The sequence below is a fragment of the Engraulis encrasicolus genome, chromosome 18 (genome assembly GCF_034702125.1).
Source record: "Engraulis encrasicolus isolate BLACKSEA-1 chromosome 18, IST_EnEncr_1.0, whole genome shotgun sequence".
NCBI lineage: Eukaryota > Metazoa > Chordata > Actinopteri > Clupeiformes > Engraulidae > Engraulis > Engraulis encrasicolus.
Genome location: NC_085874.1, coordinates 50,411,103 through 50,438,602, shown reverse-complemented (window position 1 = coordinate 50,438,602; position 27,500 = coordinate 50,411,103). Strand labels below are relative to the sequence as shown.

At 44.0% G+C, this 27,500-nt stretch overlaps 1 protein-coding gene across 1 annotated transcript in view; it reads right to left on the bottom strand.

The window, feature by feature from the left end:
• The window catches only part of msraa (methionine sulfoxide reductase Aa), a 111,273-nt gene extending 95,987 nt beyond the window's left edge, over nt 1-15,286 (bottom strand). Inside the window, exon 1 of the mRNA XM_063222578.1 lies at nt 14,698-15,286. Coding sequence (XP_063078648.1) covers nt 14,698-14,833 — 136 coding nt within the window. The 5' untranslated portion in view covers nt 14,834-15,286. The remainder of the gene's footprint in view (nt 1-14,697) is intronic.
• Between the last annotated feature and the right edge of the window lie 12,214 nt (nt 15,287-27,500).

The window sequence follows — 27,500 nt, the reverse complement described above, 5'->3', positions numbered from 1 at the left end:
CAAACGCTTTGACTTGGGTGTCATGACAACGGGACTGCCTCTGAACCGTGATCTCCTCACAACACTGTGTCTGCCATTGGCCTACATTGGGCTAATGCGGCATTGGGCTACATTGGGCTAATGCGACTGGCATTGGGCTACATATACATAGTCATTCATTATTTCATACACTAATCCCAAAATGTACTACACTGTTATTTTTTCCAGTTCGATCTTACCGAGCAATGCTGCCTAAGAGGGCTGGGTATCGCAGCCATGTTCCTGTATCGATTCGATTTCGATTCTTAGGGCTTTGAATTGATTAATCACGATTCGATTCGATTCGATTCATTCCGAATCGATTCAATCCGTTCCCTTATTGGTGTCAGGATTTCCCCCAAAAGATGCTGCTGCCTATTTTTATATAAAAATGTCAAAGGGCTGTGGCTTGACAGTGTTAACAGATTACTAATTTGTAATAAGTAGGCCTAGGCCTAATTGACTAATACCTACTGGGTATTTTCCATAGACCTAAATTAAACAAAAAGAACAAAAAGAAAAAGAACCAAATAATCGATTTTGTGCCCTATGAATCGATTATGTGAATTTTGATTCGATTCGATCGATTATCGATTAACTCGATTATTTTACCCAGCCCTACTGCCTAACATACAGTATTATCACGGTGCAAGACAGGCATCCATTTACTCATGGTAGAAGTGATTAGAAATGCAATCCTGTGGTGGCGTGGGCGAAAAGCCGACTGTTGACTCCGTCAATCAGTCTGGCAAAAGCCATGAGGAATCCGTCTCCGTGGAGGGTGGGAGATGGTCTGATCTTTCTCTACCATTTAAATTAATTGGAGTTCCAAACTCAAATACAGAGTAATCTAAAGAATGCACAGAAAATAGCGCACATACACTACTTGCAATAATATAATTAATTCACAAGCTTTTTAAAATAAATAGGCTAACTGCAAAAAAATGTTTTGCTTGTGGACTTTAAACACTCGCACTATCTCTTGGTGCCCTACTGTGCCCCTGTATAGCAATAGGTCAGCTGACGCCCCTGGCTTAGTCCTGCATCACATGCAACATGCTTGATGGTGCAGCGCTCAGGAGTGGAACGTGTCACTGTGGATGATTTCGGTCCTTCCCTCAATGAAGTGTTATGAACGTCCCTCATGCCGCCACAGCTGACTTTTCCTGAGTCAGATTCAAATGTTCATTTTAGCTGCTGTTATCGAAATAGCTCGTAACAGATGACTAAAAATGTTGTCACAGGTTTCATCGTCTCTCTCAATGCCTGGTGGGCCAGTCTTGGTTGGAAATGCCCGTCTTGGTTGGAAATGCCCGTCTTGGTTGGAAATGCCCGTCTTGGTTGGAAATGCCCGTCTTGGTTGGAAATGCCCGTCTTGGTTGGAAATGCCCGTCTTGGTTGGAAATGCCCGGCCTTGTTTTTATCCCAGACCAGCCCTGGATGAGGGACTAAGCGTCCGAAACGTTGTGCCATTAAATAACTGGGAGCACACAACAGTGTTGCGGACATTAGGGGTGTAACGATATCGAACCGAACCGACGTATCGTACCGAAAAGACCTGTACCGAATCGAACAGTGCTGTACCGAGTACCGAAAGGTTGAGTAAAAGGCTACTCTGTTCATGTTTTTACATTATGCTGCTACTACATGCAGAGGCTCGTGCAGAACCCTGAGAGAGAATGCAAGAAAAAACAGGTGTAGAGGCTTGGTCTTTGTGAAACCTTGAGGAGAAAGTACCATTTCTTACACTGATGAAATCTCTGACCCAAAGTAGCAGGTTGAATGCATTTCCTTTTTTTCGTTTGCATTTTGACAATTTTTTTGGTGAAATTAACAACGTGCTGAGGAAGAAAATGGTTTTCAGTCCTCTCCACCCGAAGTGCTGTTCACTTCCTCAGCTCTCATCAGACCCAGCGATCGGTCACATAAGTGTCGAGATATTGTATTTTGTTTTTTTTCTCTTAGCTCTGATTTAACGCTCACCTCGAGGTGGTGACAAGACCTCACCTGCTGGATATCCCAGACAGCCCAGACAGCCATCCATCAACCACTCACAGGCACAAGACTACAGTGGGGCTACCAGACACACAAACACACACACACACACACACACACACACACACACACACACACACACACACACACACACACACACACACACACACACACACACACACACAAACACACACACACACTCCTCGGCATTTCAAGGACAGACTGTGGTGATAGAGGGGATTGTGAAGCATGAACGACTGGAAGCTTCCAAAAAAAACTTCACACACACACACACACACACACCAAGACACAGCTATAGAGAAAAAGCGAACACACACGCACACGCGCACACACACACACACACAAGAACAATACACTACACATTTCCAAGATGTCAGCTTGGAGAGAGACAGAAAGAGGGAATGAGATTGTTAAGCCAGCCACAGCCCCCATTATGAACTGGCCGTTACCAGAATGCCAAGGACCAAGTCGTAATGCGTGTACTACTAAAGGAACGGTGTAATGCCCTACTAGTGTAGGACTATGGAAGTCAAATCTTTTCAACCAACTACAGCATTTCCACTAGTGGAACAACGTGCATTATGAGGCGATGAACAATAGCAGAGCTCCAGTGGGGCTGAAAAAGAAAAGATTTCTTGTGTCTAACAAAACAGCAAGGGCCTAACTCTTCTGAGGGGAAGAATAATTCTAAAACCCTTAGTAACCCCTTAGTGCAGAGCTCACGTTATAACCTTACTGCCACCAAAATTGCAATGACCATGTCTTAATATGTTAATTAAGACTCAACAATGAATTCAACAATGACTGAACTGGCCCATCGGTGGGCCCATCTGCACATAGGGGCTACTGTAAGTAACATATTAAGACCTGGCCATTACAATTTTGGTGGCACCTACTGTTATGATGCTGTTGATTCTTTTCAGCAACGGGTGAATGGGGCGGTGGGCCCATCTGCACAAAGAGGCTACTGTAAGTACAGATGACAAGACGATGACTGAGTGCCATCTCTCGCTGGCATCGACCCCCCAGTCTGGAAGGATGGCATCGACCCCCCAGTCTGGAAGGATGGCGCGACATCTCACTATACTAGTACAGCCTGTATGAAGATTTTTCTCTGTGGTAGCAAGTAAGAGCATTCCTGTACGAGACAGTCAAAAGAGCTTACAGAATATTTGTCCCTGTTCACATCTCCATAACAAGATAAAAAAAACACACACCAAGTGTCACTTACCATCTTCACTGGCGTTCTTTGAATGAATGTTCAAGGCCGCATGTTCAAAGAGCCTGTATGGCACTGGGAGTCTGTTTTTCGCCACTGAATGGTACGTACAACTAAGCAATGGAGAATGGAAAGCCACACTAAGGCCAGCATACACGCATGGGGAACACACAGCCCCTGTACCATGCAGTGTTGCCAGATTGGGCTGTTTCCCTGCTGCACTTAGCACCTGGGAGAGACGTCCGAATCGGATTCATGATAACGCTTTACTTTTACGGTACAGTTACCATATGTAATTACTGTGTACTGTCTACGTAACAACAGGGTAACAGAGAAGTTACATAGTATCTAAAGGGTAAAAAGGGGGTAATTACAAAGTAAATACCATTAATGGGGTAACAACAGGGTAACAGAGAGAAGTTCGATGATTATATGGTTAGAAAATACCCAGTAGTTTCATAGTAATTCTGGAGATATGTGTATAACATGGTATTTACTTGGAATTATCCCCTTTTACCTGCTAGATACCATGTAACGTATTTCTGTTACCCTGTTGTTACACAGAAAGTACACAGTAATTACTGTACCGTAAAGTAAAGCGTTACCAAGGATTTTAAGTGTGCGGCCCTCTCACTCCGAAACTACAGTTAGCCTTTGTCCAGCTTCCTTTCCTGGAATGTGTACCTGGCCCTCATGGACACCTGGCCCACGCCATCCCATTCGACTGCACATCCAGATGATCGCCAACACGTTCTCCATGACATTCCGCTTCCACATGATCTACAGCAAGAGATCAATCCGGCCTTTACGAACACACACACACAGCCAGCACCAGGATCTCAATGAGGAACACTCCTGTGAGCTCAAGGACATGGACGACTCATCGCATTCTTTGTCTGACATGATGACCACATAATTACAGTACTACGTACATCCTCCACTCAGGCGATCCACATTTGGTTCTCCTCACTAGATCCACATTTGGCTCTCCTCACTAGATCCACATTTGGCTCTTCTCACTAGTTCCAAATTTGGCTCTTCTCACTAGATCCACATTTGGTTCTCCTCACTAGATCCACATTTGGTTCCTCTCAATAGATCCATATTTGGGGTGACTAGATCCACAATGCCTCCAAGTCGGATCCACGTTAAGGTCCATAGTTTGTTCTCCATAGTAGATGTCTCCCTGCATGTTGTCCCTCTAGAGGAGATATGACGAGGGTCGGGCGAAGGTCTACGTACTGTTGTGGCAGCAAATGTCCATGCTGCTCCTCACTAGTAGTGACAGGATATGCAGAGCCCAGCGGCTTAAAGGACCAGTTCAGTCAATTTCAATATGCTGTTGTATTGCTCACGCTACCCTTGACTTGTCAGTACCCGGGGATGCCACATTTTTCAGCTCAGCCCTTTCCAAGGTATGAGCTATTCTAATGGGGGCAGCGTTTGTTTACATTTTTTTTAAAATAACATAGGCCTACTCCAAATATTTTCCCAAAAGGTACCGCTGTTTGCTAGTTGTCTGCTGATGTTTTATAACCTTTTGGATGTTTATGGGAATACATTTTTAAAAATGTAATCAAAGCGCTGCCCCCATTACAATGACCAGGATCTTGGAAAAGGCTGAAGAAGAAAAAAAAAATCTCAGGTACTGACAAGTCCAGGGTAGTGTGAGCATTACAACTGCATGTTGAAATTGACTGAACAGGTCCTTTAAGAGCATTCTGGAAGCAAGAGCACCCTTTCACACACATACACACCGAAAGTTTTGTGTCCTCCATGGGACTTTGACACGATTCAGCACGGAATAACACTTCCAAATCCCCCATCTCTTCAATCTCGAATGTCCTAAACAAGTTTCTACACTCTCACACACACTTTTCTGCCTTTTTAAGGGCTGCACATCTCTGTAGTTTGTCAGGAAGTAGTTTGTTTACTCGTGAATCCTGAAGGTTATTGGTTGTCGCAAATCCGATCCAGTGTCCAAGCTTCACTATAGAGGAAAAAAAGGTCGTAACTTCTCTCTAGCTGGAGTGTTATTTTTTTGTTGTTTTCGCTGTTGTTTTTGTAGCAGTGAAATCACACCGCTACACCCAGGATGCGTTTTGATCTCCTTAGCGCAAAGCTGAGCTGAGCAAAGCAGACAAAGGACACTGGGAGAGAGAGAGAGAGAGAGAGAGCTGCCAAAATCTCCCCTTGGCTTCTTCTTCCTCTTCTCTTCCCCTCTCTCTTCCCCTCTTATGTCTCTCCCTCTCCCCCCTCCTCTCTCCCTCTCTTTCTGTCTCGCTCTCTTCAGTATGGCAGCCTTCCCGAGAACCTCTGGCGAAGCTCCAGCGTGTGCGTGTGTGTGTGTGTGTGTGTGTGTGTGTGTGTGTGTGTGTGTGTGTGTGTGTGTGTGTGTGTGTGTCTCCCCCCCCAAAAAAAAAAGAGAAGAGAGGAAGAATAGAGAAGGGGATGGTGAGTGGAGGATAAAAAGTAGACCATTTGAACGAATTGATTAAAAACAGATTTGCGCTTTAATTTTTGCCATCTCCTGAGGCTGACACTGCCATCCAACTGACATCTTCATTGTTTCCCCTTACACACACACACGGACACACACAGACACACGCACGCGCACACACACACACACACACACACACACACACACACACACACACACACACACAAGCACGCACACATGGACACACACACAAGCACACACACACACACACAAAACAGCATAACAGCCAGATGCCCTAGTGCTTGTATGTGTATTACAGGTATACCTGCTAATCATAATAGCACTGTTGCCATGCTAGCCCTGGCTCTACACCTGTCTGCCATGCTAGCCCTGGCTATACACCTGTCTCAAAAATACTGAATCAGACCAAGATATCGCAAAACACGCCCACTCAATGCAAAAGCGTGTGCTCAAGTTGGGTCTCCTAAGGGGGGGTTGTCCCCTACTTCTTCTTCTCTGTTTGAGGTGTTTGCGCAAGACGTGCGCTACCGCCATCTACAGCGCTAAGGGGACTTCATTGGTTCTCAACCTCAGGACTCCGAAGTTCTCCTAACCAAAGGTCTCCTAAAGGGGCGTTCACCCAACATAAAGTGGATACCGGAAAAGAAACAAAATGATGCTTCTTGTTAGATCCACTTTCTTTGCATGTCTGCCATGCTAGCCCTGGCTCTACACCTGTCTGCCATGCTAGCTCTGGCTCTACACCTGTCATGCTAGCCCTGGCTATACACCTCTGTCATGCTAGCCCTCCCTGGCTATACACCTGTCTGCCATGCTAGCCCTCCCTGGCTATACACCTGTCTGCCATGCTAGCTCTGGCTATACACCTGTCTGCCATGCTAGCTCTGGCTATACACCTGTCTGCCATGCTAGCCCTCACTGGCTCTACACCTGTCTGCCATGCTAGCTCTGGCTATACACCTGTCATGCTAGCTCTGGCTATACACCTGTCATGCTAGCTCTGGCTATACACCTGTCTGCCATGCTAGCCCTGGGTCTACACCTGCCATGCTAGCCAGGGCTCTACACCTCTGCCATGCTAGCTCTGGCTATACACCTGTCTGCCATGCTAGCCGTGGCTATACACCTCTGCCATGCTAGCCCTGGCTATACACCTGTCATGCTAGCTCTGTGGCTATACACCTGTCTTTACTCTGCCAACACATTCCTCTTCCCTTTCATCACTCCGTTTCTGTTGCAGGGATTATTTGGGAACAGGCACTCAAAAAGTTTACAGTTCTTCACTTTTTTGACTGCCTCACTCGCTGAGCTTGCAAGCTTACGAGTCTCTGGGAAGGCTGTGCGAGTGGGTGAAAAGAAAACCGGGAGAAAAAAAAAACCTCTCAGTCTGCAGCACAAAGCCTTCAGGATGCCAGGCCTATTCACTGCAAGCCAAGTAGGCGTCTCATGTCCTTTTGCACAGACGAGGAAAGAGTGGAGGAAGGTGGAGGGGGGGAGAGGGGGTGCTGTTGAGTGGATTGCTGTGTGTGTGTGTTGTGTCTGCTGTATTCAAGCCAGCAGCTAGTGTGCGATTGTAGGGCTGCAGGGGTGGGGGGGCTGCTTGGGATCATGGGCGTTTTTAGACAGGGGCCAGGGTGGGCCTGGGCCCCTGTAGGATTGGTCCTGGCCCCCCCTAGGGCCCCTGCGCCAGTCAATGATATAAAAAAATAATAATGACTAACAGGTTTGCAACTTGCATTGACGGATTCCAAGTGCAACACACACAAGAAGGGACTAGGAGGGTCAGTTGTCCCAGGCATAGGCACAGAAGGGGTACTGAATTGGGTCCTAGTGACATTACACATGTTGGGTAGGGGGGCCTTCGTCAATACTTTGCCCCCAGGCTCGGGTGAGGTGCTGCCACTGCCCCTTCACGCACTCGACCCGATTCGCACAGTGCAAGCAGCGACCTGTAGACTTGTGAGCTAGAACTTCTTCATTTTTGGAGCTATCATCGCTGGACTTAAATGGAGTTGGATAACATGCTGAAGTGAGGAAACAATTAATTTCCTTAAGTTTCTGTAGGTGAGGAGGAATTTAAACGGAATGGTGGCATGCATTCGGTTTGGGCACTTAGGCTACTGTATGTGGCTGAGTTAAAAGGCAATTCTATGTGGTGCTATTTTATTAATTATTAACAGTTCTCAGATTCATAACGGTATTTAATTACCATCTCAACTGTGTGTGCTGCAGCACTGCTATTAAGGCTGCTTATGAGTTTCGTCATAGGCTAAAGTAGCCTAGCTTACAAATGCAATGGAAAGACAAGATACATTAGCTACATTGCTGTTTGAAATGATTTGGTAGCAAAATAGGAGCGAAATGCATCGCCATATGACACAAACTACCAGACAAAATACCTTCTACGTTGGATTTGGCCTTTAATTAAAAGGAAACATTCACATAATGTCAGTAAATCCGTTTGTTTTCCGTGTCTTCAGCCTGTTTCGTTTCTGTTCCCACTGCTCTGTCGCTATTAGTCAAGCGCAAGAAACACAACGCTGGACCTAGGAACCAGGGTTGCCAGGTGTAGAACGTGAAATAAGCAAGTAGTGTTGCCAGGTGTAAGAGAAATAAGCTGTTTTGGGCTGTCTTAGAAAAAAAGCCCAAAACAGCTGCCAGAGAAATTAGCAGCTGCTTATAATTATTTAACCCTTCTTCCTTGAAAGATCTACTACTGGGACTGACTGCCCTGTGGTGGAGATTTTAGACTATTGTATACAATGCTGCATTTTCCCTTATTTGAGACTTTGTTGGATAGGGAAATATAAACTGTAAATTATAAAACTATTATTGAAATGAAAAAGTGATAAAATAGAAATGGAGATTAATTTGAATTCATTTTATCTCATTTTTAAATTTAATTTCAGTCTTTTCGTTAGAAAGGTTTTGGGAAAAATCGCGACTTAGGCCTATATATATATTAAAAAATATCAATTGTCATCAAGAAAACTGTGATACATATTTTTTTTTCCCAAACTGCCCATCCCTAGTTTGTATGTTCTTGCCATTATATTTTTTCCATAATAATAATAATTGGTATAGCACATGTCAAACAAGGCATGCAGTTCATTGTGATTTAGTTAGATTAAATATGAAATTGGTAAGTTGGTTAACCCATTGATGCCAAATACTGTGTAGGTTATCATTGACCGTGGTGCCAGGAGCTGCATGATGTAGCTTTAGGCTCATGAAATTCAACATTTTTGTAAATGAAGAAAGTTTGTATGTTAGAGCTGAATGAATGGGTGATAATGCAAAATGAAGCAGGTTTTAATTCAATTAATTGCTTAGTATGTGCTTCAGATGCTGAAGCATGTGTTTTTGCAGGTATTTTAGGCAACACTGGGTTTAGAAAAAGGCCGATATTTTGGCAAAAGTAAGGTCGAAGAATATAAGGTACATGGGCCCCCCTCAAAACATGTGGGCCCCTGTCAGGCCCCTGTGGTAATTTTGGGCTAAAAACGCCCATGCTTGGGATGGCCGTCTGCGGGTAAAAACGGGCATTTGGCATTCTTTCTGCAGTTTTATGCCTATAGAAATCAATGCAATTTGTTGAAATTGGGCGGAATTTAGCACATTTTGGCGTTTTTTGAGAACCTTCTGGGCGGGATTTGATCAGACACATCTGGCAACACTGACAGCCTTCCCCTCCCAGACCCCACAGCCCTCTGCACCTGATCCGCATTCTCCACAGCCCTCTGCACCTGATCCGCATTCTCCACAGCCCTCTGCACCTGATCCGCATTCTCCACAGCCCTCTGCACCTGATCCGCATTCACCCCACAGCCCTCTGCACCTGATCCGCATTCTCCACAGCCCTCTGCACCTGATCCGCATTCTCCACAGCCCTCTGCGCCTGATCCGCATTCTCCACAGCCCTCTGCACCTGATCCGCATTCTCCACAGCCCTCTGCACCTGATCCGCATTCTCCACAGCCCTCTGCACCTGATCCGCATTCTCCACAGCCCTCTGCACCTGATCCGCATTCACCCCACAGCCCTCTGCACCTGACCGCATTGTCTGCATCCCATCACAACCGCCTGTTACAAGGACTGGGCTGGCGATATGGAAAAAATGCATACATCACGTATGGATCACAATATGGATTACTTAATATCGCAATAATGATATACATCACGATATACAGTACCACAATTACCTATGTTATTTTCTTTATTTTCTCATTGTCGTGTCACAAAACCTGTTTCTTTAAAGGGACACTGTGCAGGAAATGGTCAAAAAAGGTACTGCAGCTATGCTGCTCATTGAAACTGGGCTGCCTATTGCCAAATTTGATCTTTATATGAAAGTTTACTAAGTAATAAACAAATATTTTCTAGTATGGTCCAAGTACAGTCATTTTTGCAGCTAAAAATGGCTATTTTTGAACATTCAAAATGGCGGACCATGGAGAAGATCCCTCTTTTCATGTATGAAAAGTGCAATTTTTCCAGTCATAATGATACTTAGAATTTGATGGCGGTGGTAAGTATTCATGAAAAAGGTAACATTAGTGAATGGGCAGCATGAATTCTGGAAATAAACAACTAAAAATCTCACACAGTGTCCCTTTAAAATGAATTTTTTTTATTTTTATTTTTTTTTACAGTTATATGAACTTAGAGTGCATAGTGTCAACATGAAATGTTATTAAATTATATACAATTGTATATTAGCTGTATGTACAATGAGCTTATGATAGACACTTTTCTATCATGATGACAATATATACTGTCATATTGTGGAGCCCTGACGGTTGCTTACAACTTCTAACATCTTTCTTGAGAAACATACTTCTCCACATCCCTCTCTTTTCTCTCTCACTCCACTCTCTGGGTCTTTCTCAAAACCTAGGACAGTGTCCTTCCAAGTGTATCAGCCTAATTAGTCACGCCCAGTGATTGGATACTCTTTGGTGAACTCTACAGAATATCCAATCACTGGGTGTGACTAATAAAGAGTATCAAATCACTGGGTGTGACTAATTAGGCTGATACACTTGGAAGGACACTGTCCTAGGTTTTGAGAAGGGCCCTCTCTCTCCATCTATTTACTTCTTTCTCTGACCTTCCCATTATTGATTTCTCATGCAGTGCTGTTTGCCTGTGGCACATCACATCCACACAAAGCTTTTTTTCCTGTTTCTGTGCACAATTCTCTCTCTCTCTCTCTCTCTCTCTCTCTCTCTCTCTCTCTCTCTCTCTCTCTCTCTCTCTCTCTCTCTCTCTCTCTCTCATGTCTGTCTCCAGGGCCACTGACAGCTTTGGCCGGGCCCAGGACAAAGTCATCCGAAAGGCCCCCCACACTAAATAAATACATTCAATGTACTGACTGAGGCCCCAATTCCGGGCCTCTGTTTCCCTAAGCCCGGGACAACTGACCCCTTTGCCAACGCCCTGTCGGCTTCCCTGCCGGTCTCTTCCAAATTCACTGCCTCCCGCACACTTGCGAGACACACACAGACACACACACACAGAGAGACACGCACACCAAATGTTGTGCTTCCACCTCCACCCTTCTCTATCCACATTTCAATTTACATAACTCCGCTTGTGTCAGCTGTAAAACACCTGCAAAAATCTTGCAAAAGGCTCTCTTTCTCGAGCCTCGCGCACCATCCTACGTACTTCCGCCGAGAGGCTTGGCACCACACTACGAAATGAAATGGTAGTATTATGGGATGGTCAGGAGTCAGGACCAGGTTAGTCTTTCTCTCCTTCATTTCCTCTCTATGGGAAATTCTGTCTGAAGTCAAATCAATAGTGAATGTGATTGAACAGAGCGTTACAGGTTCTAAAATCTTTTAAGAGAGTATACTTTTGCAAAATACTTAATGCTGTGAAAGAATGAACTAGGCTTGACCCTATAAGTCTTAACTCTAAAAAGATCTTACAAATCAAAAAGGCAGACAAAGCCTGACAAAAAGGATTAAAAAAGCAAAAATGATCTGTCCACAGAGAATAAAAACAACAACTTGTGTGACGGAGGTGTTCCCGCACGGTTCGGCCCCCTCGTGGCCACGAACCTGCCACCTTGTGAACTACATCGGTTCGGGAATGGGAGGCACAGTACGAGACCGCCGAGCTACAGGGCCAGTCTGATAGCCCAATGCTATTGGTGTGTCTCAGATGGCCAGAGAAGTCAAAAACAGTACTTAAACACAAACACAAAACAAAACTTATTTTTTTCTGTGACCACAACTGCCAACCTCTGAAACAAATCAACCTGGCTGCTATGAGTTTTTCCAATACTGAGGTCAGTAGACCTACCCCATGAAATCGCCTGAAATGTCTTGGTGTGAAAAAATAAAACTGATAAATATTTTCAAGTGTTCTTTTTGAGTAAAATAGACCTAGGTCTACCTAATATTTTGATAGGCCCTAGCCAAGAAGATAGGCCTAGGCCTACACTGTTTTATCGACAATTGTAGATACTCATGAACGGCGTGACGTTTTCCATGTGCGTTACGCCCATTTGTGGGGGAAAACAACCCATGCAAGTCAAGTGGTGATGTTGGGGTTTAATAAACGTAAGATACGGACCTGTAGACTATCGTTGTTCACGCGCAACATGCCGAAAACGTGTTGTGTTGCCGGCTGTTCAAATAATATAGCCAAACAGTCGTGGCTGAAGCATGGAATGTGTTCATAGGCTAGCCGATTTAGCATGGCTGTGTCTCAAATGCCGCACTTGTGCACTTCGGGCACTGTTTTTCAGTGCCTAGGGCGCTCACGCTGAAAATTTCAGTTGAGCCAGTGCACTGAAAGTGCCAGGATGATCCCCTAACAATGGCGGAAAAATGCAGTGCTTGAATGATGGACACTGCACGCACTAAACGGCGGCCATGTTGGCAATGACACGGAGGAAATGTGGCATTCAGTTCAGTAGAAGAGTTTGGTCAACAGTCTCCTAATTCTATAAGTAATGTTGATGGGACAGCAACCTTTTCATGCCAACCAAAGTATTGTATGTGTGGTTGTTGTCCTTTGGGGTGAAGGACATGGAAATACAAGCACCAGACGCTGTGCATTGTAAACAGTAGCCAACTCATATTTTGGCGAGCTAATGCCATGCTCAGCCGTCACTTCCAGCGAGGACACAGTGCATATGCTGCATTCCCCAGAGGTAGGAGCTTCCTAGTAGGCAACAAGAAGGCAGCTACCTCCCACTTGAAAGCGTTCCAACCAGCAAGTCAAACAAACTACAAACATGGAGGGACAAAAACTACATATCCATTTCTCAAAGATGTCAGCAATGTAAACAACATCATGTGTTATTTTCATTTAGCCGCATTTCATCTTTGAAAGACGAAATGTCAATATAACTACACCTAAGAAAAGTTAACAGGCTGTTTTGCAACCGTTAACCTGTCTGAATCAACTTTATTTGTCCATAGAATGGTGATGTGCAACATAAACTATTCCTAACACTGTGCGCTGCCATTGCTGTGATGACATCACGATAGTCAATGGGGCGAAGTCGGTTTGCTTCGCTTTTGCCCCAGCTCGCGACTTGAACATTCTGCTTCAACAGGCGTTCCAATGCATTTCAGCAAGTAGGAGGTCAGAAACATCCCATCTCCCAACCCTGGGGAATGCACCAATAGTGCTCAAATATCTCTACGACACTATGCACTAAAGACCTCAGTGCGCTGTATGCACTGTGCACTGACTGTCAGTGCACTGACTGAGATATATTCTAGTAAGGGGAGATAGGACGGGTACATAGAAATTAACGGTGAAGATTCGTAACGCAAATATGGCGTCTACCCGCACATCTCCCGCCTTTCTGGTAACAAGAGCCAATGTGCCTGCTGAGCTGCGTTGCCAGTGATCCAATCATCTGGCTGCATCGGCGCACGCGAAATTATGCACATGCTCAGTTGTGAAAAGCCGTTGCTCTCGTGCCGTTATGGAACTACTGCGCCTGCGCTCTGTCAAAAAAACCGTGAGAAAAGTGGCTCAAAAAGCTTTATTTTGACTCGTATGACACAACCAAGTAGTCTAGATTGATCAGTTTTTCACGGTCGTTTCAACCATATGGTTTTCACAACCGCTGGGTTCCCCTCCGTCCTATACTCAGTTTCCCCATTCATTTTTCCCATTGACTCTCAGATCTGGTCTACTTAATCGCGAAATAGCACCCCGGAGGCGTCACCAAGATGGCCGCCATATGTCCCCTCTCATTCTAGAATCTCTCTGGCAGAACTGACAAAAGTGCGTCATTTGAGACATAGCCAATGAGACATTCGGTTTGTTTACTTTTCACCCATAAAGGGGCGTAACGCAAATTTAAGAGCAAAGTACCCGGATGGCCGTTCATGAGTACAGTGCTCTTCTTACCCATTGAACCTTCACACACTGACTTGTATACAAGTCAGTGCCTTCACACTTCACCTGCAATATGTGCAATTACATTGGCCAACAGTGGTGGTCACCTTGAGTCATGAAACTTCCAACAGTAAAAAGACAGGCGTTTCAGTCATTTTGTCCAAATCCTGTATATACCCTGGTAATCCCGCTACGGTCCACACTACAGAGAAGTGCTTAAAGCTATTTTGACGTTGAAATCGAAGGCTCAAGTTCTGTCTTATCACCCTTTCGGCAGGCAAAGCGCACAGGCAACGTGTTTGTTGTGTAAATGAAACTGCGCATGCTCACAGTACAATACGGAAAAACAATGTAGAACTGGGGTGCAAGCATGCTAATCCCAGTTAGCGATACATTTCGCATACCAGTATGCGGTTTGCTATAACTTACTTTAACTTTAGTACACTGCACGTTAATTTTTGTTTGCTTAGAATGTCAACAGGCTATTTAGATGACTCAACGGTGTGCGGAAGTTGTGCGTATTGTGAGAGTATTGGGAACTTCAAGGCAATGAAATATCCCCCAGCATGTTCAAGTTAATGGAAGATTCAACACATAGTTTTAGTCCTACCTGACACTTTCATGACCGCTTTTCTTCCTGGCAAGGCACTTTCAGGAGTGGGCATCTGTGTTTTAGAAGTCAGGTCTCCCATTCTGCTGTTGATCAAATGTCGCCAGATCAAACGTACACGGGTCAAAGCAACCATTTATCCAAGACGCCTCTTCGGTAAGCTAGTTGTTTTGAAGGCTGTAGCCTATCCGAGTGCAGCATGCTAACTTTAGGACGCTAGGCTACATAACAGGCACCTTGCGTAACGCGCTGAAGGATGCGTTACTTAACTAATTTATGCAAGGAGTTTAAATTTTAAAAAACGAATCTTAAATGTTGAAATGCATGACAATATATTAAAATTCAATATGACCATCGTGTAACACACACCCCACAAAACGAAGCCCAAAATAGAGTTGTTAGACGTCAATTCACTCTGCTATATTGGGGAAGTAGGCCTAATTAGGTGTCTAATTTGAAAGTAGGCTTCTATTGATAAGATCATTTCCTTCATGTTCAAAATACTGCAGCATAGGCTACTATTAGAAAGAACCATTTTCTACAGGCTACCGCTGAAAATTCCTAACCCAACCTGTTAGTTTATGATGGGGTTGACTATAATTTATCATTTTGATGTGAAATTTACAGGAATAAAATTGTTTTCAATAAAAAGGTGTCTAATTTGTGTTTGATGCCTATGTTAAATAAAAGGTCCGAGTTTGAAGTGTTTGTAGGTAGACATAGGCCTACTTGACACAGTTGGTTAGCCTGTCATGCATATGGGCCTAATGCACAATTTATTGTAGGCTTATAGTAGGCCTAATTGTAATGTAATGTAGTGTAGGCTAATTTCTGAAGTATAGGCCTATTTCTCATATTTACACTGTAGCCTATTGCCAAATGTATATGCTAACCTGCCTTGATTAGCCTACTCATATATGAATTTAAGTGCCATTCCTAAACCATACAGTTCAATATGATGCAGTTATTACAGCTTCAACTGTTTGGAAGGCTTTGACCATTCTTCCTAAAGTGCATTGGTGAGGTCACACACTGATGTTGGTCGAGAAGGCCTGGCTCTCAGTCTCAGTCTCTGCTCCAGATCATCCCAAAGGTGTTTTATCGGGTTCAGGCCAGGATTGAGTGCAGGCCATCCACACCAGACTGTGTCATACGTCTTTATGGGCCTTGCTGTGTATAGGCTACTGGGGCATTGCCATGATGGACAAGTAAGAGGCCCATACCACTCCAAACTGTTCCCACAAGGTTGGGTGCATGGAGTTGTCCAACATGTTTCGGTATCCTGAAGCTGTAGCCTAATAGTTGCAAAAGGTGGACCAACATTATGAACCCTATGGCAGGACTATTCAATTAAATGTCAACGATGGCCAGTTTTTCAAATTTCTCCCAGTAAAGGGGCCGAACTATAAGTATGTATTATGAATGACGACTGTCAACGTGGAGGGTCTGGGGGTCCTCTCCCAGAAAGTTTTGCAGTTCTTAGAAGTAATTTCCTGCATGTTAATGTCTTGTGTCCCGTTTCAGCACGATAAAGGAACCCATACTTTTATCCCTAAATTTTGAAAAACAATTCTGTATTTCAAGGGGCTTGTGGGGGGCCAGAACCTTGCTGTCCAAGGGCCGCATCTGGCCGCAGGGCCGCCTTTTGAATAGCCCTGCCCTATGGGTTAGGAATGGGGGGGCAACCGACATACCGCCATTCCGCCATTGACGTTGACAGTTGTCTGAATGGCGGTATCTTTTTTTCCCCATGAAATGTCCCGCCATTCCGACACCCCCCTTGGAGCACGATTTACCATATTTCAGCACCACATGTGTGGACAGCTCCGGACATGCCGAAGGTGTATGCTCACTCCCCTTAAAGTAAAGCAACTTGGTCTCGGTATGGCGGTATGAAAAAGTGTCGGAATGGCGGTATGTCTGAATACCGCTGTTTGTCTGAATGGCGGTATGTCTGAATGGCGGTATGTAACCTTAGGAATGGCAAGGCGGGTTAGTGAATGCTTTTGGCAATAGTGTAGCCTACTACTCAGGGTAATGTTCTCATTCACAAGAGCCGTACTATGAATACAATCCAGGATTCCCCCTGCACTATAGGCCTGTATTGAAGGCAGCCACCTTTACAACAGACCCCACCTTCATTAGGTCCCCTGAAAATATAACTAAAGTGTATTACAAATGTAATTTCTAACATTGCTTTACAAAATATGTCATATTTCATGTGAAACAGCATAATATTACGCCAGGTTGGTGGGGTGAGTAATTAAACAGTGCTCTCCCCCATCCTCCACGATGACTGAGATACCCTTGGCATGGTACTGACCTGCCACACTGCTCCCTTGGGGGCTGCCCCCTTGCACGGGTGTGGCATAACTGCAATTTTGTTGTGTGCAGTGTGCACTTGTGTGCTGTGGAGTGCTGTGTCACAATGACAATGGGTGTTGGAGTTTTCGAGGTGGGCTTTCACTTCGCTTTCAAAATTAAAATTACCATATATCACGGGCCTGATAAGATAGCCTCAGGGGCCGTAAACAGCAATGGAGACAGGTTCCCCACCCATATGGATGGGGGTGGGCTACCTACCATCAGGGTCTGAAAGAAAATCCTGGACATTGACACAATCAACATTTTTGCTTGTAAGCAATGGTATCCTTCATTTATTGTCCAGGAAAGTATATTTTTTTACGGGACAGGCCATTAACATCTGGACAATCAGGAAAAACCTGGACAGGAGAACCTAGTAAAACCCAGGGGGAGCCCCCAACGTGATGTCAATCACATTCTATTTAAGAATTTTGGTTAACCTGCAACCCCCCATTTAATTAAGACATTGATGACTTCTGGCTCTTCTATTAGGTGATTTACTACTTAGCCAGGTTATTTGAATACTCCTCCCCTAGTGTTGGTTAGTTAGTTACTGTATCTGTGCTGCAAATGGCACAAAACCCAGGACTCCATCTGTCAACCCAGCACACAAAGCCTAAACACACACCTTTAGCTGTGCCGTAGCGACACACGACAGAAAGTAGGGCAAGGAGTTTAGCCAACTGAATGATTAGATTATGCACTTACATTGCATAATTGTCCATTAAAATTAAGTTTCATTCTGAGTCACTGAAGGAAAAAATTAAACTCTGATGTTGCATGGCTTAATAGGAAAGGGACAGGGGCAGTGTGGAGCAGTGTTTCTCAACCTTTTTTTAGGCGAGGCACCCTTTCAAGTAACACATTTGGAGACGTCACACAACCTAGGTACGAAGTTGCAGCTTACTAGGGCGACCTAAATTTACTTTATTGTGTGTAAATGGCAGATGAAAGATTCTACTGACTAGTATTAACTTATTAATTTAGACAAATATTTATTTATATTACATAATTTATTTATCAGCCATGTTTCCACGGCACCCCTGAGGGGGGCCTGCAGCACCCCAGGGTGCCACGGCACCCATGTTGAGAAACACTGGTGTGGAGAACTCAGTGGTGTTATTAGTGTCAGTGCAGAGGGAGGGTCCATAAGCAGACAGGCCTTTAAGTTCCATCCGCTCAACCAATCATAAGCTTTTAAAAATAATGCCATACAATGACCACAGCAGGGACCTGACCTCTGCTTCTCCTCTTCTCGCTTCTTTTAATGGACGTTAAAGGGACACTGTGTGAGATTTTTAGTTGTTTATTTCCAGAATTCATGCTGCCCATTCACTAATGTTCCCTTTTTCATGAATACTTACCACCACCATCAAATTCTAAGTATTCATTATGACTGGAAAAATTGCACTTTTCATACATGAAAAGGGGGATCTTCTCCATGGTCCGCCATTTTGAATTTCCCAAAATAGCCATTTTTAGCTGCAAAAAGGACTGTACTTTGACCATACTAGAAAATATTTGTTTATTACTTAGTAAACTTTCATGAAAAGATCTAATTTGGCAATAGGGAGCCTAGTTTCAATGAGCAGCATAGTTGCAGTACCTTTTTTGACCATTTCCTGCACAGTGTACCTTTAAATAAAAAGAATAACACTGCACATGATGATGATGATGATGATGATGATGATGATGATGATGATGATGATGATGAAGAACAATAGTGATATTTCAATGAAATGTCTGTATGTGTTCTGCCTATGTCTATATACTGTCTATGTCCATACCTAAAGTATGTCTATGTCTGCATGGGAAATGTTGCGGACAGATTTTGGTTTTAGAACTGTGATTGACAGGTTGGGGGTGGTGACATGAATGATTGGGTCACGTGGTGATTAGATTGGTATATATGACAGTGAAGAAGATGAGTAAATAAAGTAAACAAACAATAACGTGGATCATCTTCAAGCCTCTTTGTACTAACCCCAACTCCGGTGAAGTTGGGACGTTTGGTAAACAGTGAATAAAATCAAAATGCTATCATTTTCAAAACATTCAATCAATTCATTAGATGGAGAATAGTGAAAAGACAACATATTAAGTGTTAAAACCGAGAAAAAATATTGTTTTGGGGGACATATGTACTCATTTCTAATTTGATAAATCCAACAAGTCTCAAAAGAGTTGGGAAGGGGACAATAAATGGCAGCAAATGTCGAGGAAGACTAAAAACAAAACAAAAGACAACACTTAATAGTTAAATACTTTAACCGATGAGATGATTTTATATAAAAAACAGTGTTAATTCCTATCTTGGACATGATTTCACCAGCTTAAATGGTGGGTGTATTCCTTGTCATGTTTTGCAATGTTTTCCTTTCTGTAGTGCTTACAGTGTGACAGGTCTTGACCAAAAGCCCACCATTTTATCACCTGCTGGTCCTTATGATGGAGCCAAACTGTTAAAACATAATAGAGAATGCAATTTGACCTTACTATGTGGCAGTAATCGAAGATCTCCCTTCAAAATATAATGCATGAGTGGCTTTTCATGCTGTTTAAAACCCGTTTATATCATTCAGCACTGTATTTAACTCTACAGATGAGTGAGAACAACTTGGATCATGGAGGCTGACTTTTGAAGTTAGCACTAACACCAGTTGGATGGTCCATTTTCACTGCAGCACAGGATGTGCAATGCTCTATTATTGTCAAAAAGAATGGACTTCTGCTGACTTCTGTGAGCAAAGGACAGTTTCATATGTCTTCTGGGTCTATTTCAAGTGAGCTCAGGTGCTTAGGAGAATGTTACACCCCTGTATCATTTGCACGCATTAAGCATTCTTAATATGGTCAATTTTCAATAGCTCTAATTCCTGGAGTGCTAGAGTGAGACTACAGCCAATATATATTTCATGATGTCATGAACCTATACAATGATTTTAGTAACAAAAATATGTCTTATATACACTCAATCGTGGTAAATCAAAGGGAATTCATAAATGTGTGTAATAACTATGGTAATTATTCCCTTTGCATCTTTAATTCTGAGTGACTCAGCCTCTCTGTGATGATCTTATACCTGGACACCTGTATTGTCTGTCAGTACAATTCATTTTGAAATGTTCTTCTTTGTTGTTTTATCTTATTTGGATGTTTACTAAATTTCACTGATCCCCGTCCCAACTTATTTGAGACGTGTTGGATTTATCAAATTAGAAATGAGTACATATGTCCCCCAAAACAATATTTTTTCTCGGTTTTAACACTTAATATGTTGTCTTTTCACTATTCTCCATCTAATGAATAGATTGAATGTTTTGAGAATGATAGCATTTTGATTTTATTCACTGTTTACCAAACGTCCCAACTTCACTGGAGTTGGGGTTTGTACAACAGCGCGTCTTGGCATACAATTCTCCCCAGTTCAGCTGCCCAGCGGCTTCAATATTTGTTTGACTGATTTGTCTACTTTTGAAAGTAAGAAACGGTAATTCAATTCTTGACCAGTGCATGTAAAGAAATTGACAATAAAACCGGCTTGACTTGACTTGTGCATTTCATGTAATGGCATTCCAGTGCTATAAGAAGGGTATAGTCGGCCCTGTGTACTGTTCTTCTTATGGCACTGTTCTTATATGACTGCAGTACCATCCACACACATTTTCCTCCATGTTGGGTATGGCAAAGCTGGCCAGGTTAATGCACAAAAGGGATGCAGTAAAATCAGAGATGAGTAAACGTTAACTTAAAGGGCAACTCCTGCCAATTTCAATATGCTGTTGTATTGCTCACGCTACCCTTGACTTGTCAGTATCCGGTGACGCCACAGTTTTTGGCTCAGTCCTTTCCAAGATATGAGCTATTCTAATGGGGGCGACTTTTGTTTACATTTAAAAAAAAAAACATTTTTATTTATTCCCAAAAACATTCAAAAGGTTATGCAACATCAGCAGACAGCTAGCAAACAGTGATACCTTTTGGAAAATATTTGGAGTAGGCCTATACTCATTTTAAAAAAAATGTAAACAAAAGTTTAGAATAGCTCATATCTCGGAAAGGGCTGGGTCAAAAACTGCGGCGTCACCGGGTACTGACAAGTCAAGGCTAGCGTGAGCAATACAACAGCATATTGAAATTAGCAGGAGTTGCCCGTTAAGACATTACGGTGAGGCACACTAGCCAGGTAGGTACATTTCAGTGTCTCAGTACTGTATGTCATCCATACATTTCTGCTCAATTCACGTTTCCCTTAATACTACGGCATGGTGAGACCTGTCCAGAGGTGATCCCCCCCCCCCGCCTTTGTTTGAATGCTTTATGCGTAGGCCTAGAGTAGTGTTTCTCAACGGGGGCGGTACAGCCCCCCAGGGGGCGTTGTGGAGGTCTTGGGGGGCGTTGGGAAGGTTACAGCTGAGAGGGGGCAGGCCATTGTTATTTTTTAATACTAAGGCGGGGTGTTGGCAGGCTTATGATGATGTCAAGGGGGCGTTAATGTCCTTTATCTTGAGCTAACAGCCAAGGTGGAAGGAGTTCAAGTCAGATGGGAACTGCTTGCAGAATTTCACCCAATGGGGAAGCTTACAATGATGTGAGTTTTATGTGGGATATGACAGCTGGAGATTTTCACCATTTGCAGATTGTGAAATTATTGTGAACTTTGCCAAATACACCAATAACACGCAACATTGATTTGATGTTTTTAAAAAAATATATATATATAGGCCTACTCAGCCCCTGACTTATCTCCGTGTCTGCATTATAGTGATGCGTTGGTCAAACGCAGTCTGTAGTAGGGTTTCAATACGTGTGAATGAGTCACCTCGACAAAATAGGTCAGCAACACAAAAGAGAGTCGAGGCCTTGCTTTGCTCGCACTTTACTTTTGCAGACAGACCCGACACACCATCTGGGGCGCCTCGTGCGTACAATATGGTTATGGGAAGCACGCGTGAGGCAGACGACACTTTCTGGGAGGCACAAAGGAAGCCTAGGGGACCTCTCTGACCCCGTCGCCAATTACGCGCCCGGCACATCACCATGAAGCTTTGTGGAGTGCACAACAGGACAACAGACCATTCAGTTATGATTGTTGCTTGACAATGGTCTTAAAATATTATCAATGCCAATGTAAAGAAGTGTAATCTAAATAAACATAGACATCTTAAATAGACTTCATACTGTTATTTTCTCAGCCTTTTCATCAGTTGTGACTATCCCCAAATCTGTCGTGAAATGGATGTGCAGTCAGTCACAGATGCCACACCGCATTCGTATGGGCCCATTTGGATAGGGTACACTCAATACTGGCCGGCGGTCTCTCTCAATGGCAGCAAACTATTTGTTTAAAGTGAGACTATGTGACAATACAATACAGTTTAACATTAGCACGCGGCCCAGGCGCCATCAATAATGCATTGCCCGTGGTTGGGCGCAGGCTGCATTCTGGAAGAGCTTTGATTGCTTTAACAATTTCAATTCCAAAGAACATGCGCGCACCTGTTTCTAGCTTAGTCTTCATTATAAGTATATTATAAATTCCCTTCCACTTTCGCATCGCAACGACACTGAATCCATCTTGGTTCCAATGTCATACGCCGTATTATTTCTGATTAGGCCTAAGCAAAGACAAAGAATGTGTTTCAGATATATATCGCTCTAGCCCACACGTGAAATGCAAAACAATAGCGTCAGGCATCCACCTCCAGTTTCAATATTGAGATTATTACGCACAGAGCGCATTAAGGTCAACATTGGGAAATTGCATTTGTAAAGGGGAGACGACAGGGCTTGGAGGAAGGACAATGATGCGGATCCGTCCCGTTTGGGGGAGAGCTGCTTTATTTAGCCCAGCACCGCCAGCAGATGCTCTTGCTCGTGCCTAATCCTCAGTAGGACGGAAGGTGGGTGAGCAGCAGCAGCCACGGGGAGTCCAGTGACTAGTGTTGGTGTGTGTGCGTGTGCGTGTGTGTGTGCTAAAGTGTGTGCTGCTCTCCTCCCTTCTGACAGATCGCGCCTGGCTGCTGAGCCGTCTACATGGCAGCCTTGAAGCTCTGAGGCTCGCAACCTGGGAGCTACTCTCACCTGGATCTGTTTTTTGTTGTTCTCTCTTCCTCTGTGTAAGGGCACGACGGATGGAGACATGGGTCGAGGGAAGGACGTTTTTTTTAAAAAACCAGGGTGGTCTCTAGTAGGCTATGATATCGGTGGACATACCGCTTTCTGTGTCACGAGGAACACGGGAGGTGCGCGCTCAATGTGACATTTCGTTGCATTGAGAGGACATTTATTTCGCCCCTTCCTTGCGACGCTAGTGTCGCCACTGGAGGAGACTGCATTCCGCAGTGTGGGATGTACGGACTGTGAATGAGAGACATTAGCTAATAGCAAGAACGGCACAAGAAAGACGCATCAGTAAGTTTATTTTCACCCCATGAATTGGTTATAGCACCTTGTGTAATATTGTAGGCTTGTAACATTGTAGGCTTTAACGTTAAGTCTTATTCTGATTTTAATGTCACTAAATGCCTTGGATTAAAATGTTTAATCTGTGATGTATGCAGGCACCATCAGTAAATAAAAGGAAGTGGCGAAATTGTAATTACATCCATCTTCTCTTTTTCATCCCAGGACGAAATGTAGATTCGGTTGTTTTGCTTTTTGTTGACGTGACTGTCATTACTCAGTCAGTCTCAATGCGAGGTTGGATTTGACGGATTTGACAAATTTGTATCTTCAACACCCATCCGCCACCCCCAATATTTAGATTACCCCCACTTGGTGCAGGTGCTTTCAGCTGCCCACACCTCCCTCAGCACAACGCTCGTCCGACCCCCACAAAAGGCGGGGATGACTCTAGTAGCTCATCCGTTCTCTCTCTCTCTCTCTCTCTCTCTCTCTCTCTCTCTCTCTCTCTCTCTCTCTCTCTCTCTCTCTCTCTCTCTCTCTCTCTCTCTCAGCATCCCCCTCTCTGCTACCTCTGCTGCATTTTGCATGAGCTATCTAGCTCATTAGCATTTTGGCGTATGCAAGACTTGACAAAGCTGGTGAGAAGCCAGATGGGGCCTCTTCTATTTTTTGTATCTCTTGGGACTTGGGCAAAAAGAACGACTGCAGCAGGCGTGAGGGCGCTTTCTTTTCTTTTTTCTTTCTTTTTTTTTTTTTACTGCCATCACTCGGGCCTTTGCTCGCGACACTGCAGGACCGGCCGGAGCGCATACATCCCGCAAAGGAGACGCCAAGCCGCTGAAAGATGTTTCTGAAAGCGGTAATGTAAACACGGAGATGCCCCAGGCTTCTTCTCTTTTGTGTGTGTGTGTTTTTTAGATACAACCACATACTGCAGTCATCTTCGCTCTTCATCTCGCGGTTCTATATATCAACGCGGGATGGTGCGAGGTTGATGGCTGCACTGGTGTGTGTAGCTGTGACATTGACGCCTTTCTCAGTGATGCATGCGCTACGGTGCCGTGGTGCTGGATACTGCAACATCATCCGGGACAGGACGAAGGCTAGTCATTTTTGGTGCAGGGTCGGAGCGTAACGGGAGGGTCTGCCGCTATCCTCCGCGTTTGGTGGCCGCTGCACGCTGTACCTGGGCAGGGTGACACGGGACGGACTGGGCCAGTCTCTCTTCGTGTTCACAGCGGACCTTGATTTAAATGTCCATACAATTAAGGCACGCGGTGAATGCCAAGAGAGACGGTAAATATCGGCAGTAAAGGTGGCGTAGGCGGTGAAATGTAGCATATGCGTGGAAACAGGCACTGACAGGCAGAAATGCGTGCCCTAGCTTAGGTGGTGTTCTTATTATGTGGAGATTTCCGTCTTTCAGGGTCGTGAAGGTGAAGGGCTATGGGACTTTCACCTTGCTCCAGGGACTGTTTTTCGTCAAAGCCAGTGGCGCATCACATTGCAGACATTTCTCCCTTTTCTTGTAAGATAAATGTTGTCGTTTGTTGGGGGAGGGGAGGTTATGGCTTGCCATTGTCGTATTTATGAACATGTAGGCTATGCGTAATCCATTAGATAGCCTACAGCTATTAGCCTGTTTGAATGGACTCAAATGTAGGTTTGCAGGTTTAGGCATCTCCCATCATTCGCATTTCGCACAGAGCATGAAAGGCTATCCTACATAGGTTGGAGCGAGCAGCCTGTGTGTAGGCTATTTTTGGGCCGTTTTACTCGGCCTCTGGGGGAAAAACTCTTAAATTGTGTTAAGCTCTTTACCAGACCCGCAAATCAAACCAGAACAATGTCACAGTTATCATCATATCCTGCCAGGACAGGTGGGCTGCACGGCCTGATTCCATAAGAGAAGAAAATAGACGAACCCACATAGGCTAACCTGCATGGCGCTTTTGACGCATAGATGTGCCGTACACCCTCTCCAGCCTCCATGAACAGAACCATATTTCTTAAAGGTGGTATTCAATGCCTGCATGCGAAATTGTGTATATTTATCCCAAGCAGTGTTGTAATTTATTTGATGGCAATAAAGACTATTTTACATAGCATTCAGGTTTTGGATTATTTCTAGTACAAGAAAGGAACACGAAAGGAGATATCAATGTGCCGTATAGCGGATAAAAGTGTCTTGCGAGGCATGATCTGTGTGTGCTTGTGCTGTGAAATTGGGGACAAAAACATGGGAAGTATGTAACACTAAATCCACCATGCGAAAAGCGTAGTAGACCTAGGCCTTCCGATGTGAGCCAACGCTTCTCAGCAGCCATGCGTAATATCCAGGACCGACGCTGCCGGCATTTATGTGACCTCGTTTGTTGGTCCGCGTATGCATTATTGCTTTAGCCTATATAACAAGCAAATTGAAGTGCATCGGTTTTATCTATGTCTTTCCAGGATAAAGAGGATAGTCTGGTCTGGCCAGATATTTTAGCTTTATGGTATAACAATACCATAATCTCAGACTGAAAGGATTCTCTTTACAATGGATTATAGCCTACAGATGGGTCAAACACTTAACTATTGTTGTTTTGATTCCTACGCAGCGACAGTTATGCTCTTCAACCAAAATGCCCCTGTAGGCCTACTCATTTAAAAATGGCCTCTGTCTGCATGTTTTATGGTGAACTGGGCAAGACTGTCTCACCATGGCTGTTGGATATGTGGTTCCTCTCGAATACACAGCTGACGTGCAGCTGTCTCGAATGTAGGCCCAATTTTTAAAGATGAAATTTGACGGGTTGGCTCAACGACTGGAAAGGTTGAGGACGTGTCATTATGTCCTCTTGGATATTTCGTTATTTCCCCATTAAAGGTCTGCCCACTCACTGTCTACATTTGGGCTCCATTTGCGCACAAGGGCGGTCGCATATCGGTAGAGCCGTTTCACATATTCCATGGTAGGCTATAACGCATCTGGTGGTCAATAACCTGGTGGTAAAAATGCATTAAAAAAAATAGTTGTTACCTTTAAACAATTATTCAACCTTAAAGAGGTCAATTTAACGTGGGAAGATGACAGCTATTCGCCTGACGATGAGGCTACAAGGCATCTAACCTTGGTTATGGGGTGTTCCAAAATGCAGTTAAAAGGGGCCGACCTGCACAGAAAGGAAAAAAGAAAATGTGCGCACCGTTACCATGCAATGGTTTATATAACAGAGCCTGACAGTGGTCTATATCAGCCTCAGAGTTAGTATTTATTCTTGGTTTTTTTTTTGAGAATTTCCTTTTATATTTCTAGCATTGAAACCTGGCATTTCATGATGAAGCAGCTGGGGTTGCTCTGTCAAAACGTCAAACGGTTATGGCTAGAACTCCACGGTGTCAGTTCCTGGATCATGTGGTTCGGTAGTACCCTATAGGCCTACTGATGGATTGAGGCTTTTTCCAGGAATAAACGTGTCACATATGATGGGTGCAAGAGGTAGGAACAAGGTAAAGGTGATACATCTTCAGGGTAAGATATTTGAGGTGAAAAAATACAAAGCATTGCATCCATGGTGCGTAATGCAGGCCCCTATGGTGATAGGCTACAAAGTAACAATGCGTCAAAAATTAAATAGTTAGTTAGGGCCTCTGGAAGGGGTGTGTGCCATTTACATTTATCTCAAGATAAATAGGTGGACCATTAGAAAGAGGCTGTTGAAACGACCCAGACAAAAGCCTGCATTTTGCTTACAATAATTTAGGCTAGATGTGGTTTGCGCCCACATAGCCTGCCATCTTCCTCCAGTTCATGGCCTGACACTGTCTCTGTAACATGTGAACCCACAAACCCTCACCGTTGTGGTGGGTCAGCCAATTCACTAAATGAATGCTTGCCTGATTATCAGACTTTAAAATCTCACAAAGACGGCGTAAATGTAGCTATCTGCATGCCGACAGTGTAATCAGAATCTTGTTTTTGCTTTCATAAAGCATCTATAGAAATTAAACGTCAATGGCTGTTTTAGAAGTGGTTTATAGAAGCA